Genomic DNA, 18,314 nt, shown 5'->3' on the forward strand with positions numbered 1-18,314 from the left:
AATTAAGCAAATGTGTTCCGATCAGGTGTAAATAAAAAGAATTTTCCTTTTAAACCATGAAAAAAAAAAAAATAAATAAAATAGGCACAGCTGTACAATTGTACAGTAGTATAATAGTACAATAGCAAAACGGACAAACAGCGAAAAGACAAAGAGGCGAACAAACTAAGCACTGTTTGCTAAACGTTACATCTTATTTTTTGAAAAAGCGCAATTTTAAGTGTTAAGGTAAATGATGACACATCGATGACTAAATATTTTGCCATATACTTGATAGAAATTAAAATCTGTCAATGCTTTTTGCGCACACAAGTACGAAAGCTATGTTTTTCTTTTTTCCTTTTTTTTTTTTTAAACTGTATTTCCTTGTATGGAATGTGTGCATCTTCATATACTATGGGGAACTTTAGCAGTTTTTTTTTTCTGTTCAAAATATGCTTGTATGAGCACAACCGTCTGAAATTGCAAGAGTGTCAAATATGTAGGTAAACAGAAGTGCATGTAGATATATTCTGAGTAAGTTCGAGCGTGTTTAAATATATGACTATGCATATGTATATATATATATATATATATATGTATATTTATGTATGAATATATGTGTGCATAAGACCCTGAAAAATACCCTTATATAAAAAGGATTATAAAAAAAATAGTATATTATGTTTAATACAATCAAACAGGAGGGGAGGAAAAGAAAAAAAAAGGCTAACATTCGAATTTAATTTTTGTAATAAATAAATGACTACAAATATATTACTCATCCATTTTAGGAAAATAACTCTTGCTAAAAAGGATTTGCTCATTTTTAAAAATGTACAATTTTTTTTTTTTTTTTTTTTTTTTTGCCTAGTTTTAATTATATATTTCTTTTTTTTTTAATATTAATTCGAATACAAGAACAATATATTTGTTTTCGTGGTCTTTGTTCTTTTAACCCAAAATGAACAGAAAAATAAAAAAATACAAAATAAAAAATAAAAATAAAAATAAAAATACAAATAAAATAAGAGTAAGAATATGATAAAATAATAAGTTCCACATGTTAATGTCAAAAATTGGGAAGTCCTCTAAGATTTTATATTCTTCGTTTTAAAAAAAATTAATTTTTTTTATTTTAATTTTTTTTTTTTTCGCAACTTTCTTTTTTTTTTTGGTATGCATTTTTAAATTTTTAATTGTTTTAGGTTAGAAATGAATACTAAATATAATTAATTTTTCTTTTCCTTTAAGTTTAAGCGATTTATGAAGAAATTAAGGGATAGTTTACACATTTTCTTGCCAAAAAATAAAAGGTAAAATTGTTCTCTCCTATATTAGGCTTCATTCGGTGTATGCACACACATACATATAAACATATATATTTATGTATGTATACATATATATGTATGTTCGTAAGCAGATGTGAAGCCCTATTTTTATTTTTTTCTCGTAGTAATTGCATTAGCACATTTTAGATAAAACATATTAAGCATACTTAGTAACGCGAAGAAAGATGTATGCTCTTTATTACACACCTATAATTTTATAAAATGATGGCATGTTGTATAACGATATAAATACGTTAAATATGAGTAAAGGTGGTTTTTTTATATTTTTTTTTTTACGCACTCAAAAAGATGAAAAGAGACTTTTCCAAATGAATATATATGCATATACATATATATATCTTTTTTAACCCTCTTGTTTTTTTTTATTTTTTTTCTTCTCCAACTCTTAGACCAAGTGACAACAACAAAAATGAAATAACAGGGGGCACAATTTACGAAATTGGGAATGAAATTGAAGAGATATTTCAAGAAGATGTAGAAAATATAAAATTTAAGGCAGATGATATATCATCATTTTTTGTAAAAAATAGTGAAATTGAGGAGGAAGAAGAGAAAAAAGAATTTTTAAATTACGATGGTTATAAGACTAACTTAGTAGATGATAATTGTAATAATAATACATATGAAGATGCCAAAGGTCGAAAAACAAAAACATTATTTGACCCTTCTACATGCGGGCCATATGTATGTTGTGTAGTAATTTTATCAAAAAAAGAAAATATACAAATTGAATTTATACATCCCAACATTCATGATATAAATGAAGGGGAAATTTTATTTAAATCGAAACAAAACAAAAATAAAATAAAAAAAAATAATAAAAGAATGATAACACCATTTAATGTGTGGTACAGATATAAAGGTGACTGGAAGGAAGATGTAAAAATGTTAATTTTAGAGAGGATGTATTTATTTAAAGAAGTGAATACTAAAAATTTTTTATGTAATTTTTCGAACAATAAATCTATAAGCAATAATAACGAATATAATATTCTTTACGGACTTAGTGGTAATAGGTACTACATAATAGCATTAAATTATTTGGAAGATAATAAATGTAAAGAAATTATGATAATAAGTCAAGTGCCATATTTTGATTTTATATACAAACATTTTCTCACTGTTATGCAATCCTATATAATGGAAAAAAAGGATAGCAAAAAGGAAAACAATGAAATAATGGAAGAGGAAATGGAAAAAACTCAGATAAGACCGAGCGGGAAAGATAAAACTAAAATAGCAGAAAAGGAAATAGAGATAATCACAATGATTGAAAACAAAAAAGATAAAAGTGAAATATTTGCAAACGGTAAAACCGAAATAACTGTAAACAATAAAACTGCAATCACTGCTTATGAGAATACCAAAATAAGAGAAAACAGAAAAGATAAAACAGAAAGCAAGAAGAAAAAAAAGATTATAGAAAGAAATTATAAAGTATTAGAACAATTCATTGACACCTTTGGAACGCACAGCACAATATTTGATAAAATCTCATTTAATGATTATTACGTAAATTTAGGTAAAGACATTGAGGAATTAAACAATATGAAAATAAAAAACATTTTAATATTTTTAAAAGCCGTATTGTTAGAAAAAAAAATTGCTATGTTATGCTCAAAAAAAGGAAAAGGATGTAAGATGTTGCTATTGTTCTTATCCTTCATTCCTGATATTATTAATTTCGGTTTTAATATAAAAAATTATGAACGCAATTTTGAAAAATGGGAAAAATTAAAGTTGCCATTAATATTATTTCACGAAAAATATATCTTATTATTACATATAAATAACCTTGAACTGTTTAATGAGTATGCTTTTGAAAAAAATTATTTGATATCAACTAATATAGAAAGCGATGTGTACAATTTTGTTAAAAATGATTTGGACCTTTTTTATGATATCGATACAGATGAATTAGTTATAAAAAATAAAAATTTAATAGACGCATTAACATTAACAAGATATGAAAATAATTATTTAAAAAAAATTCATTCGTTTTTTACATATTTTTTTAATTTCTCTTCTTTATTTTTTGAAAATATCAAACAAAATCATAGCCTAATAAATGGGAAAAATGTGGGCAATATTTTGAATCCACTTCCTGTTGAACAGGATACGCCGACCTTTTCAAATTTTTTCGCCAAAAAAGGTGACAAGTCTTTACTTATGGACGTAGACAAAAATGGCACCACTAACTGTAGTGTTATTAATGCTAGAAACGGAAGTGATATATGCAAAGGGAATGATTATCACTGTGCATTTAACGAGGGGAACTGTGATAACAAGACGAGTATGTCTGATGATGCTATGGGGGGTGAAGGGATAGGTGTAGGTGAGGGCGCCTGTCCGAGGGATAGAAATATACTGCAAGGAAATGCACTAAAAAATAGAGGCATAAGTGGAAGCAGAATTGGCAGCAGAACCGGAAGCAGTGATAACAGTTCAGAGTGCTACTCCACCATCTCAACACGAATAGGACGCGAAGAACAGGAATACGAATATATTGACGATGAAGATGAGGTGAATATCATAAACACTAAATCTGTAACGCTGAGAAAGAGCGAGTCTTATCTTTGCCCAGAAATAAGTGAGAATAAACTTAAGAACATAAAATATAGTGACAATGACCAAAGCGAAATAAAGAAAGACCAAGTAGAAGAAAAATATATTACTGATTTAAGAAATCATTTTCATAATTATTTTAAAGATTTTTTTTTATCAAGTAAAGAAAATTTTGAAGAAGGAATAAAAGAGAAAAAGGAAGAATATGAAAGTAACTATAATATGTCGTTTCTTTCCATATGGCAAGAAACGAAAAATTATAATTTTTTTATTGAAAAGGACTGCAAAATAAATAAATTTTTAAAAATAGCTGAACAGAACAATGTGTTATTTGATAAAAAGTATATGGAAGATTATAAATTTGTCGATGATTTGTTAATAATTGAAAAAAAGAGAAAAAAAAATAATAATAATAAAAAAGAGGAAATAGATAAAAATTTAAAGGACATATTATTAATATCCTTAAAGGGGTATATATATGAAGGTACATATTGTATTTTGAAAAAATGTAAACAAGGATTAGGAAAATTTGTATATAATATATATGACATAACATTTCATGGAGAATGGGAAAATGATCAAATAAATGGTTCAGGTCATTTATTATATAATAATAAATTTAAATATTTTGGTAATTTTAAAAATAATTTATTTAATGGTAATGGATTATATGTAGATAATTTATTAAATCAATATGAAGGTGAATTTTTAAATGGTTCTTTTAATGGAAATGGAAAACTTATATTTAATAAAAATACATATATTGGTATATTTAAAAATAGTAATTTAATTGGTAAAGGGAAAATTTTATATCAAAATGGACTTATCTATACAGGAGAAATTAAAGATTTTCTACCACATGGTTATGGTTTTTTATCATACAACAGTTCGACAGTTTTTGAAGGTTATTTTCTTCAAGGTAAAAAAAATGGAAATGGCTTTTTAACCATAAATAATAATTCTACGTCTAATGAAATTTTTTGTATTGAGGGCAAATGGAATAATGATAAGCCTGTATTGAAAAAAAATTTTAATGTACTATTTCCTAACAAAGATAAATATATAGGAAAAATTTACATCTTGTCATCCAATTATGGAGGAAGATCTAAATGTCGTAGCTTAAATATTGATGATACTATATCTGAAAATATAAACAGAAATATGTTTGAAGTGAAAAAATTAATTGCAAATAAAATTGCCTTTATTAAGAATCAAGACAAGCTTAATATTGATGAAACCCTTAGCCCCCAGAATGATGACGATTCCCTGATGGATGGAAAAGTGGACACAACCCACAAAGACGATGTTAATACCATTATCAGTGCTGATACGACTGCTAACGTTTGCAGTAATAGTAATAATAATAATAGTAGTAGTAGCAGGAGCGATAGTGCCCCCTCCTTCAGCAGTTGCAATATTTTAAAAGGAAAAAATGCGAAAAGAACAGAAGATACCATTCCAATTTTAACAGAAGGTAAACAAATTCAAGGGAAACATTATCATCATCATCCCCCTTCTGATGAGAAAAGTATCGCGCAACATGCTAAATTTATCAAAAAAACCATGTTAAAAAAAAAACTTGAAACAATTATGAAAACAAAAGAAAAAAAATTGATGAAGAAATTTTTCGAAATATTAGACAGAAGTTGGATGTATAATACGGAAAGAAAATTAAAAAATAATAAAGAAGTTGTTGAATATTTACAACAGAAAAACTTGTTCCTCATCCCACATAGAGAAGGGATATGTATAATACATAATAAAAAAAAAAAAGAAAATTATGATGGAAAATTTTGCTTAGGTATGAAACACGGCTATGGTATATCCGTTTATGATAATGTAAATAGATATGAAGGATACTGGTATAGAGGTATGAAACATGGTTATGGTATTTTATATGAAGGGGATAATATATACTATGTTCATTTTAATTATGACAAGTTAATTGAAAAACAAAAAATTTTACATGAACAGTTAAGTAAGTATAAACCGAAAAAAGAAACTTCCGATGTTGTAAAAGAATATGGAAATCATTTTATAATAAATCAACCCTTTTTTGATTATAGAAATTTTTTATCCTCTACTTTGTGTAACTACCTGTAGATGCGTATGTCTCGTATGTATTCATACGTATATATATATAAATGTATACAATCTTACATTCAAAATTAGCCCCCTATAATACCGCAGGGGGACACATATACTTGTTACAAAATTGCTCCAGTAAATAATACACACAGTAATGATAAAACAGTAGTGTGAACATAATTATGGAAGCAATAATTAAAAAAAGAATTTTTTCAGTTTCGTCTGTAATAACTGTTGTTATTCCACTGTTTTTTTTTTTTAAAAAAAAAAAAAATATTCTCATGGCTCCTTTACGGTTAATTAAAAAAATTACTTTTTTAAATAAAAATTAACACTACATACATATATTGTAAAGATTATAAAATAAAAAAAAAAAATTAAAATAAAACGAAATAAAATTTTCAAAATATTGTAAAATGATTTTTACATATAGATCTTCAATATTTTTTTTTGTTTTTAGCTATATACGTAATTTTCTCCTTAAATGGTACTACAACTGATATATTTATTGTTACCCTAATGAATCAAATTTGCCGTAAAGCTGGAAAATTAGGGCATGTCAGTTATACTAGAAAATAATAAGTTAAAAATATGCACACCTGCAGTATTAATTTGTTTATATAAATATATATATATGAAAAGATTATATATATTTTTTTAAGGAAGAATAATTCATGCACCATTTTAACAATGTGCTCTATATAAAAATAAAATATGAAAATACAATTTAATACTCGTAAAGCTAATATACAAAATGATGAAGCGAATATGTTTAACTGGTCCACTCTGATGTTTGTGTGAATTTTTTATTAAATTACTTAAATTTTATTAAATTTTTTTAGCGTTGCTTTTTTTTAATTTTTACAGTTTTTCTACATATTTTTTCTTTACATGTTTTCTTCATTTTTCATTTTTTTTATTCTAAAACGGAATAAAGTCTATTAATTGCAATTCCTTCATGCTATAATACATATTAGTTCATTCCGAATGTATATTAACGATTTATGGATTATGTATCATAATAAAAATAACCAATATTATAAATAATAATTTTTTGATAACAACACATTAAAATGTAAAATTCATACAAATGCATATACGTAACGCAAAAATGAAGAATGCTTTTACACAATGAAGAAATATAATATATGGAGGCACATTTCCACGAACGTGGTCCATATTTTAGCATTGTATCACTTTTGCAATTTTGCAAATTTCATATAAAGTCATCTATATAAACGGTTACATATATATATATATATATATATATTTGTAAACATAGCAAGCTAGCCAGAATGCGCAATAACTGTGAAATCCATAGCATCTACTATTTTTATTATTTATGAATTATTATTAGTAGTTAATACTTAGATTATATGTTTATCTTTCCATTATATGTGTTTTCTTGTGTATTATTTTTTTTTCATACCTACATTTTTGCTTTTCATCTTTTTCATAGAATTTATTTAATAATTTGCAGAATTGTTTCATTGGTCCTATACACTCTCCTTTTTATATTTTAGTATAATTACCATTTCTCACATGCATAACATAATATTATCGTTGTTTATTCTTGGTTTTTCAAAAAAAAAAATATTTAGTTCTCCATATTTATTAACATCAAATATGAAATTTAAGTTTTTTTCAAACATAAAAATAAAAAAAAAAAAGGCCTTAACAGAAATGTTGAAGTGCAGTATTGTGTATAATCGTTATATATGTATAAATATTTATGCTAAACTTACTTGGAAAACAATCATTTATGTTTTATTTAATTTTATTTTTTTATACAATATAAAAGCTGTATATATTTTAACACTTTCAGGTATAAAATATATAAAAATTAATTATATGTACTTACTATAATACTAGTGAAGAAATATATAAATATAACAAGAAAAAATAATATAAAGACAAAAAAAAAAAAAGTTCAAAACAAGAATAACTTGCTATCTATGAGTTCTGTTTAATTTAATCAAAATTTTTTTTATATTTATATATAGTTACTCATAATTCTGACAAAATCGCAAATAAATGGAAAGCAACATAACAGTAGTACATGAAATATAGTGTTCTTTTAAACTCTTTGTTTTAATTTCTTTAAAATTAAATTTTATTATTTATTATATTATATATATGGTAAGCATGTATTATGTATACCATGGAAATAAAAACATAAAAGCAAAGTATATAGTAATATATAAAATAAAAATATATTGAAATTTCCTCTATATAAATTATTATATAATAAACATAATTTTTATTTATTTTCTAATGTGCAACAAAAAAAATTATTTAATTCGAAGTAGTTTATATAATATACGTTTTTTTTTTTTTTTTTTGAGAATCGGGGGAGGCAGGTTCAACCATTTTGTAGCTAACACGGAAATTTTTTTTCACTATAAATTTAACAGAAATCATTTTGCTAAGGTTTCCTCACATTTTTTTTCATTTTTATATTTTAAATAATACATGTATACGCTTATGTTATAGTGCAATAATTCCATATATACTGAAATATGAAAAGGCGATGATCAAATGGGCTAAATAAAAATTAAATGTTGACCCTTAAGAAAAAATTGTTGTAATCCTATCCTGTAGACGTAAAAATAACGTTAAAACAAAAGATGGTTAAAATATGGGTAATCATAAGACGGAGAATATCGTAGCTGTTTTTTTATATTAAATTCTCGAAAAAAATAGTTAAATATATATATATACATATTATATGTTTGAAAGGAACAATATGTAAAAAAAATTTATATGTAGCTAGGACGGTATAATATTTGTTTTTTTCGCGCATTCAAATTATTATGAATGTTTGACCAAAAAAATATTTTTATTTATTAGCAAGGAACAAAGAATTAATAACAAAAATGGTAAATCAACTATAAATTATGTACATATATCGAACTTTTTAAATGTTTCTAATATATATTTTTTTTTATAAATGAGTAAGAGAAAAACAATTACGTAACTTTATTTTTTTTATTTTATTTAATTTTTTTCGTATACAATCTTTCTTGATTTAATGTACTTTGAGCCAAAATTGATTTTTGAACTTAATATTATAATCAACAGTTGTTTTTTTTTTTTTTTTTATGCTTCTTTTTTTAAAGTAAATATTTTTTTATAACTAGTACACAATTTTAATCCGATTACACACATATATTTAAAGCATTTAGTGTTTAGGAGTATTTATTGTTTTTTTTATATTCGAGATTATACATTTTCATGATTACTATATATATATAATGTATGGTTAAGGGAAATGGGTGGTACAAAATAGGAACTTTTTAAAAAAATTAAACAAAATATAAACAACTTCAATATATAATTAAAAAATATTATATATATATACAATACATTCTTGTCTGTACTGTATATTCTTTTAAGTATACTTTTTATTACAACATTTAAAATGTGAAAAAATTATATATTTCCATATTATTTAAATTCTTATGATTTTTTTTTATTTTATACTTTTTTTTTTCGAAGATGTATTTAAAAATGTAACATTTATATAGATTAGCATAAAATAACATTTACAGTATGTATTTTTTCTTTTTTTTTAAATTGAAGTTATAAAATATTGGCTCCCTTTAATATAATTGTTTTTATTTCATTTTTTCGTTTAATTTCTTCATATTTTTTCCTTTTTTATTATAGTTTTGAATTACAGTTTACCACTCTCCCTTTTATTCATTTTAAATATTACATAACTTATTGTATTAGTATTCTATAGATTTTTTTTTTTTTTTTACGTAACTTAAAATAGTCAAAGTTTTATACATGTAGAGATTCCATTTTTTTTACTTTTTAATAAAAAGCAAATAGTTGTAAAGTAACTTATATGATGAAGTAATTTTAAATTTAATAATAATGTTTTTAACTCCATTTTTCCCCACTTATGCAATATTTACGAATAATAATATATTATAATTTATACAACGATGTAATTTATTTTAGAATATTTGTTACGACTGCTTTATTTTATTATATTCCAATTTTTTTTTTTTTTTTTGCTGATATAATTTTTTTTTATCCATATGTGTTTCATTGTTTTTCGTTAAAATGTGGTTAACAACAATTCTAACATTACTTATCTTTGTTGAATGTGTTGCAGTTGTGTATGTACCATCCTTTGCAGAGAACAAATTATCAAAATTGAAAAAAAATAAATTTCTAAGCATTACAAATTTGGAAAATGTTGCAAGTGGTAAGTGCATAAATATGAACATTATTTATAATATTATTTTATAAATTTATATGTAGAAACAAATTTTATTTTTATTTTACCTTTTTTCATTTAATTATTTTTATTTAGGAGCAATATTGGCCTTAGCTTTTATACATATGTTACCAGAAGTTATAATTTTATTAAACAAAAAAAATATTAACCTATATTACACTTTTACTTTAATACTTGTATCAATAACATTTCTGAATATAACAGATATACTATATGACCACCATGCTGAAAATAGTTTTGATTTTGACGATACACAAGATTATGAAGATAAGAATAATACCATTAAAAAAGTAAACGAGAAAACAAATGATACAAATTGTGTATCCATGGATATAAATGAAACTAAGGATCTAGAATTAAGATCACTAGATGTTAAAGATAAAAATAACAGTTGCAAAAGTAATTTGTTTTGTGGTATGTGTAAATCGAATGCCTTTTTTATTGTTCTAAGTCTTTTTATCCATTCCTTTATAGAGGGTATTTACTTTTGAAAAAAAAAATTCATTTTCATACCATGCGAAAATATTAAGAATGATTACATATATAGTGACTTAAGAAAAAAACAAAAATCGTTTTTTTAAATAAACAGATACAATACATATATACAAACAATAAAAATAATTTAGTATTTTTCTTAAGATTTATTATGAGTTTTTTTCATAAATAATAAATTTTACACATCTATATATATTTATTTTATTATTTTAAAGGTTTGCTTATGGGTAGCTTAAAAGATAAAAATGCCGTTGTAATCGTAGGACTCTCCATGTTAGCTCATAAATGGGCAGAATGTTTGATTGTTTACAAGAATGTTGTTAACAAAACAGAAGTAACACAAAGATGATAAATAAAAACATTTTTATTTTTTTGTTTTATTTTATGTTTTATTTTCCTGTAAATATATATTGAAGTTAAAATTATAAAGAAGTATATATTATATTTATATTAGGTGTATTATTATTTATAATATTTATTTTGTCTATTTTTTTATTTCTTTCTTTTTTCAGAATACTTTTTTATCGAGCATATATGCGTGGTCATTTATATTATCTTTACCTTTAGGAGTTTTTATTGCAATATTTTCGTTTCCATCAAGTAAAAACAAAAAGAATTATAACATATTATTTGACCTTTTTAAAAAAATTCTTTTTATTACACCTTTTAAATTGCAGACGAATTTGTGGAAATAATTTTTAGCTCAATTGCTTGTGGGTTTTTTCTGTATCTCTCCTTCAATGTAAGTTTTTCGTTTCAAATAATTATGAAATATTTATATTAAAAAAAAAAAAAAAATTAAAAATATTACGTTTACACATTTTTTTATAGATGACCAAGGATATCAAGATAACGAAAAGTAACAAATATTATATATCTTTTAGTTATTTCCTAGGAGTTTGTAGCATGTCAACGTTGATGATAATATTTAATTTTTTTGAAAATTCAAATGTGGTTTAAAAAAATGCAATTCTATTTTTTTAAATTCCAAGGGTTATTTTTATTATACAACCATTTTTATAGGATTTTGGAAATATATGCACCATCATAATGAAGTATAAAATACATTGTACCTTTTATTGCTATTTAAAATATGTTAATTTATAATTGATTTTACACGTTTTTTATTTCAATATTTATGAAATTACAAATATGCTTTTATCCTTTTTTTTTTACGTCTCCGTATGAATTTTAATTTGTATATTTTCCTATCTATTTTACGGTAAATTTATATTATATAATTTAAATGGGCATATGGATTAGAAAAGAAAATGCAAAAATTTGAAATATTTAGTTTACGTTATTTTATTGTTATTTTTTCTATATTCTTGTCTATTTGTATATGTAAAATTTTATTATTTATTTATTTATTTTTTTTTGATTGTTTTATTAAAATAAAACATACTTTCATATTTATAAAAGAACATTAATAAATATTCATTTACTGAAAGTATCAATGATGTAACATATTTTCTAATAAATTATAGATCACAAAAGTAAAAATTGATAAAATTTAGATAACATTTTAGAAAAAAAAAACAAAAATGGAATATTAAAATGTTGCATTATATGAATATTATGGTATTCTATAGTATTGTTTATTTATTTTTCTGCCATACATTGTAAAAGCAGTAAAAATGAAAATAAAGTAAAAATTTCATAATGGTATAAGTAAAAATAATTATCATCAAAGTTTACATTTAATTGTTTACATCTTGATAAAATTTATTATTTCCTAAAGTAACTTCAGAATTCCGTTTTTTCTTGGGATATGTGCTTATTTTAAATGAATTATTAATATTTTAGTCTATAAAAAAAAATTACAAACATTCTTTTATGCGGCATGTCTTAAATGAATATATGTTCAAATATAGTAATGTTTGTTATTTTTTAAATATTAAACATTGTTCTAAAATATTAAAAAAAAGTTATATATAACATTATTCGAGTTCTAAAGTAACCGATTCTGTTTATTTATTTTGAAGTAATTTTCACTTTATTTCTTCTGGAAATTGTAATTACATTGCATTAAGAACAACTAATTTAATGAGAAAATTTATTGCTTGGCATTAAATAAAAAAAATTAAAATACCAGCAACTTTTATACTTATAAGTGCAAATAAAATAATTTTTTATTTTTTATGCCAAAATATATGATGTTTTTTTTTCCAACACTCAGGTGATATTTATCCATATATTAGAATGTTATATTTTATCTTTTTAATTTTATATTTTGGCTTCTACGATAGCTATTTGTTTAATTCATTTAAGGGCATTACACCCTCAAAAAAGAAGGGAAAATAATGTGCCTGTGTAAATACTGTTATGTATATCGTAAGAATATATAATGGAATAACAAAAAAATGAATAATATGGGAAAAAAAAGAAATTTCTAATTCTATACAATATAAATAAAAATTAAATCATATATATTACATTAGATTATTCTACCAAGTAGAACGTATTTTTAGAATATTAATACATAGAGTGAAAAATCTGCAGTATATATATATATGTTATAAAAATATATTTCAAATATGTTCAATTACCTCAAAAAAAACGAAGTTTTCCAGTTAAGGTACATATGATATCATATATATACAAAATAAATTATGATACAAGTTACAAATGATCATGTTTTAAATTTTAAACTTAAAATATGTTGTATATGCTAAAATAAGTTATTCATACTTAAATATAAGTTCGTCTTAAAGACAATTATTATTCCTTGAAAAATAATAATATAAATGAAAATATTGTGCTTATGCCAGAATGTGTAAAAGCTAAAGGCTCCTCTAATGTAAAGAGTTCAGCTTAACATTTTATTCTAGGTGCACTATATTAAAATGAAGATAAAAAGTAAACATAATTATTAAAAGATTAAAATTATAAATAAAGCACAATACATAATGAATAAAATCAACCACCAATATTTTGTCGTTCGTGCAAATGTATATAGACATATAATGAAAGTTATATAAAATGTATTTTTATGTATAAAAATAAAACTGTGTCGAAAAAATAGTTTTACAATGACAAAATCACAAAAAAAAAAGATTAACAATGCTAAATGTAATATTAAATAAAAAGAATGTAAAACTAAAAAGTAGTAGCTTTTATGTAAAAATTACATGTTAACAAAACACAAAATATTTATAAGTTTCTTAAACTATATATATACAAGTTCGAAAAAAGGAACAATATATAAAAAAAACTAAGAATCTTTTATTTATAACTCAACATGGAATAAGCGGTTCGAACTTAATAAAACTTCAGACTAAAAAAAAAGAAGTTCAATAAATATATTGTTATATAATATATATAACGCATTAATTACTATACAGTACTTAATAAATTAAAAATAAAAAAGGGATTAATATTAAAAGAAATATGTGAATTTATTAACAATTTAAGGAAATAACAGAAAGAATAAAATATTTAAATATATATCATTAATTAAATAATATATTAAACTTTAAATATATTAAAAAATATATAAAAACAATAAATAAAATATTAAAAATAATTAAAAATTAATAAATGACATAAATTGTATAATAATAATATTTTTATCTTTAAAATAAATATTCTAATTGTTTATATATAATTAAAAGAAATTTAAAAAAATATACAATAAAAATAAATTGCTTATTAAAATAAAAAGTTAAAAATTACTTAACTTATATAACTTTAATATTATTTATTAAAAATATTTAATTAAATTTTATTTCTAATTATTTGCTTTTCTTATATTTATTTTAATTAATAATATTTAATAATTATATATATACTATAAACTTAAATCAATTTAATTTAATAAAAATGTTAAATTAATTAATAAGAAATAAGAATATTTATCAATAATTTAATTAATTCTTATAAATAAAATATTATATAACTACAATATAATTAGTATTAGTTAAAAGAATTAATAATATTATTATTAATATTAATTATTTATAAAAGAATTATTTATTTATAAATTTAAATAATAATATATTAATTTTAATAAGAATTAGATTAGTTAAATATTAATAGTTTAATTATATTATTTTAAAATTATTAATTATATTTAGTAATTTAATTAAATAAAATAATTTTAATTAATTAATAATAATATATATATATATTATTAATCTATATTATTAATTTAGGAAATAATTAATTATTTTTTTCATATAGACATTGTAAGTAAAATATTAATTATTAATTTTTCTTAAAGTAAAATAATTTATTATTATTATTATGTAATTAATAAATGAATTTCTTCAAATAATTACTAAAAACAAAAAGATAAAAGATTTATACAATATTATTTATAACTAAATTATTCTAATTATTTAATATTAAAATTAATTTATTTAATATAATTGTTTTAATAAATAGTTTCTAATAATTTAAATAAATATATATTTCATAATTCATATTTAAATATTTTCAAAATAATACATATGTAAATAAATAAATAATTATGAAATAAAATATATATTATAATTAGCACATTATAATAATATATAGTGTTTTAAATAAAATGTCTTACTTATATGCACATACATAATAATAGAATTAAAATTTAATTTAATTAATTTTATATAGCAAAAAATAACAATTAGTTAATAATAAATAATTTGGAATAAATAATTAAATTAAACGCTTATAATATATTTAAAATAAAAATAATAAATATATATGTATTCATTTAATATAATATAAATGGTTTAATTAAAATTTTAAATTTAAATTAAAATATTGATTAAAAATAATTATTTTTATTTAAAAGAAAAGTTAAGTATAATATATATAAATTATATTTAATGTAAATAAAATATTAATTTAATTATAAATAATATTATTTTAATAGAAATTAAAATATTATATTCGTAAAGTTAAATGTGAATATAAATAATTTATATTTAATTAAAGATCTCAATTATATAATTAATGACATATTTATTAAATTAAAATAATTCATTAAATTAATTAATTATTATAATTTATCATTAATTAATTCAATTATAAATTGAAATAATACAATAATACATATATATATTTTTAATTATATCGTTAAAATTATCGAATATATATTATATTTAATTTATTAATTAAATCCTAAATATTTTAATATATGAAAATATGTATTTAAATTTGTATGTTCAATAATTATATATAAACTATTTATAAATATAATATAATTTGTAAATAAATATATTTTTTAATTCATTTATATTTATTTATATATAATTCAATAAACTAAATGATTAATATAAATTAATTAATAATTAATTTAATAAATAAATAAATAAATAAATAAATAAATAAATAAATAAATAAATAAATAAATAAATAAATAAATAAATAAATAAATAAATAAATAAATAAATAAATAAATAAATAAATAAATAAATAAATAAATAAATAAATAAATAAATAAATAAATAAATAAATAAATAAATAAATAAATAAATAAATAAATAAATAAATAAATAAATAAATAAATAAATAAATAAATAAATAAATAAATAAATAAATAAATAAATAAATAAATAAATAAATAAATAAATAAGTTAATTAATAAAGAACTTAATAATTAATTTAATAAATAAATTAATAAATATATTAATGAATAATATAATAAATAAATTAATAAACGAATTAATAATCAATTAATAAATTGCAATAAATATATAAATAAAAATAATTACTAATTAATTTTGTTTATTTAATATCTAATTTAATTAATATTTTAACGTTTTAATTTTTTATACATATTTCAGTATACTTTTGAATTGATTAAATAAATTTTGTATTTTATTTTATTTTTTTTTATGATTTTTGTAATTTCCTTAAAGATAGACTTATATTAACAATAATATTAAGCAGTTACACAATTTTCATTATTATTATTATGCTTAAAATGTATATCTATATCTAAAACTAGTTTTTGTGTTTAATTATATTTTTGTTGCATGAATCATCTTTATACTTTTAAGAACATTTTTTACGTTTTAACGATTTTGAATAGAATTCCTTGATATCATTTTTTTTTACTCCTTTTATTCATATTATATTCATAACTTATAAAAGAATATGTTTTAATGGATAAGACACTAAAGTAATTTTAATGAACTCTTCTAATTCTTTTTTTTTTTTTATTATTTTTTATCCAATATTTTGATACATTTCATACATGAAAATTTATAACTTTTTGAACTTGAACGTGTAATTTTTTAATAATTAAGAAATCTATAAATATGAGTAAGAACAATACAAAAAATTAACACGTATAATTGTAAGGTTGATGCAACAAATTTTATGTTATCAACGTAAATATATAAAGTTTCTGTGAAGTTAATACTTGGACAGCAGAATCATAAACAGCAGAATTCAGTATGATGTACTTATTGGAAATTAGTTTTCTTTCGAAATCCTAAACATTTTTATAATTGCACAGAAATACTTTATACATTTTGTAAGAATATTTTAAAAAAATTTTAATATTTTGTAATTTGAGATATTTTTAATGGTTGGTTACCACTTCTATCTTTTTTTCATCAGTGTACCAAAAGGCATATTTTTCAAAAAAAAGAATTATTTTTTAAACATTTGTGTGAATACTACACTATATAATATTATAATGTATTTATAATTTTCCGTATTATTTTCAAAATAATCAAGTATATTTGAATATGATTCCTGTCTTAAAAATAAAATTCTATATGTATTTGAAGTCCTTTTTATTCGCTCAAAATAGAATTACCTTTTTTCTTTAAGTGCTTACCTTTTTAATAATCAATTTATATTATATATTTTATATCATCATATATGATTAAATAAAATAAAGTATATTTTTTTATAGCTTATATTTTGTAATAATTTTTATGTATCATATGAATTGGTGAATGTGCATTATATTCATAACATTTCTTTCATATTTAAGCTCTATATGGTATATTTTCATCCGAAAATAAACATACGCTAGTTAACATTCTAGAATAACTTTTTTATGAATATATGTATTCTTATTAAAATAAACGTATATATATACTTGAGAATTTGAGTAATTTACTAAATGAAATTTACAATAAAATTTTTTGAAGTGTATTCGTTCTATTTCTACTGAAGTTTCATAATATTTTTTATTAAGATATGTTGTAAATGAACTACTAAAAATTTCACAAAATAAAAAAAAATTAAAAAACGTTTTTTTTGAAAATACAAATATTAACATTAGGAAAATATGAATTTTTTAAGATATAAATAATAAACTTTATAATTTTTTTTAAAATTATATTTTCATAGTTTACGTAAAAAGGAATTTATAAAACATGATATGACATAAAAGGCTCAGTATAATTAATTTATAAGAACATTAAAAAAGACATTCTTAAATATTGTAACTTCCTACACCGCTAAGAAAAAACACTTTTTTTTATTAATCTTTTAATAGAACATTAAATTATTGACATATATGAAAATGTAGCAAAATGTGGCAGTTCAAAAATTATTTTAAAAATCATCGCAAAAATTTATAGAAGTATATTACTTGCCATTTTTTTTTATTTAATTCTTAAAAACGATTTAAA

The 18,314-nt window shown here is 20.4% G+C and overlaps 2 protein-coding genes across 2 annotated transcripts; both read left to right on the top strand.

Annotated features, from left to right (window-relative positions):
- Positions 1-1,245: 1,245 nt before the first annotated feature.
- Positions 1,246-5,999, top strand: PmUG01_10033400 (MORN repeat protein, putative; the record flags this gene model as incomplete). The annotated part of the gene is made up of 2 exons (XM_029005528.1): positions 1,246-1,295; positions 1,721-5,999. The coding sequence occupies 2 exons, from the start codon at positions 1,246-1,248 to the stop codon at positions 5,997-5,999; spliced, it is 4,329 nt and encodes a 1,442-aa protein (XP_028862108.1).
- Positions 6,000-10,058: 4,059 nt separating this feature from the next.
- Positions 10,059-11,691, top strand: ZIPCO (ZIP domain-containing protein, putative; the record flags this gene model as incomplete). The annotated part of the gene is made up of 6 exons (XM_029005529.1): positions 10,059-10,203; positions 10,312-10,635; positions 10,947-11,065; positions 11,244-11,331; positions 11,409-11,473; positions 11,563-11,691. The coding sequence occupies 6 exons, from the start codon at positions 10,059-10,061 to the stop codon at positions 11,689-11,691; spliced, it is 870 nt and encodes a 289-aa protein (XP_028862109.1).
- Between the last annotated feature and the right edge of the window lie 6,623 nt (positions 11,692-18,314).

Source organism: Plasmodium malariae (assembly GCF_900090045.1).
Source record: "Plasmodium malariae genome assembly, chromosome: 10".
Lineage (NCBI taxonomy): Eukaryota > Apicomplexa > Aconoidasida > Haemosporida > Plasmodiidae > Plasmodium > Plasmodium malariae.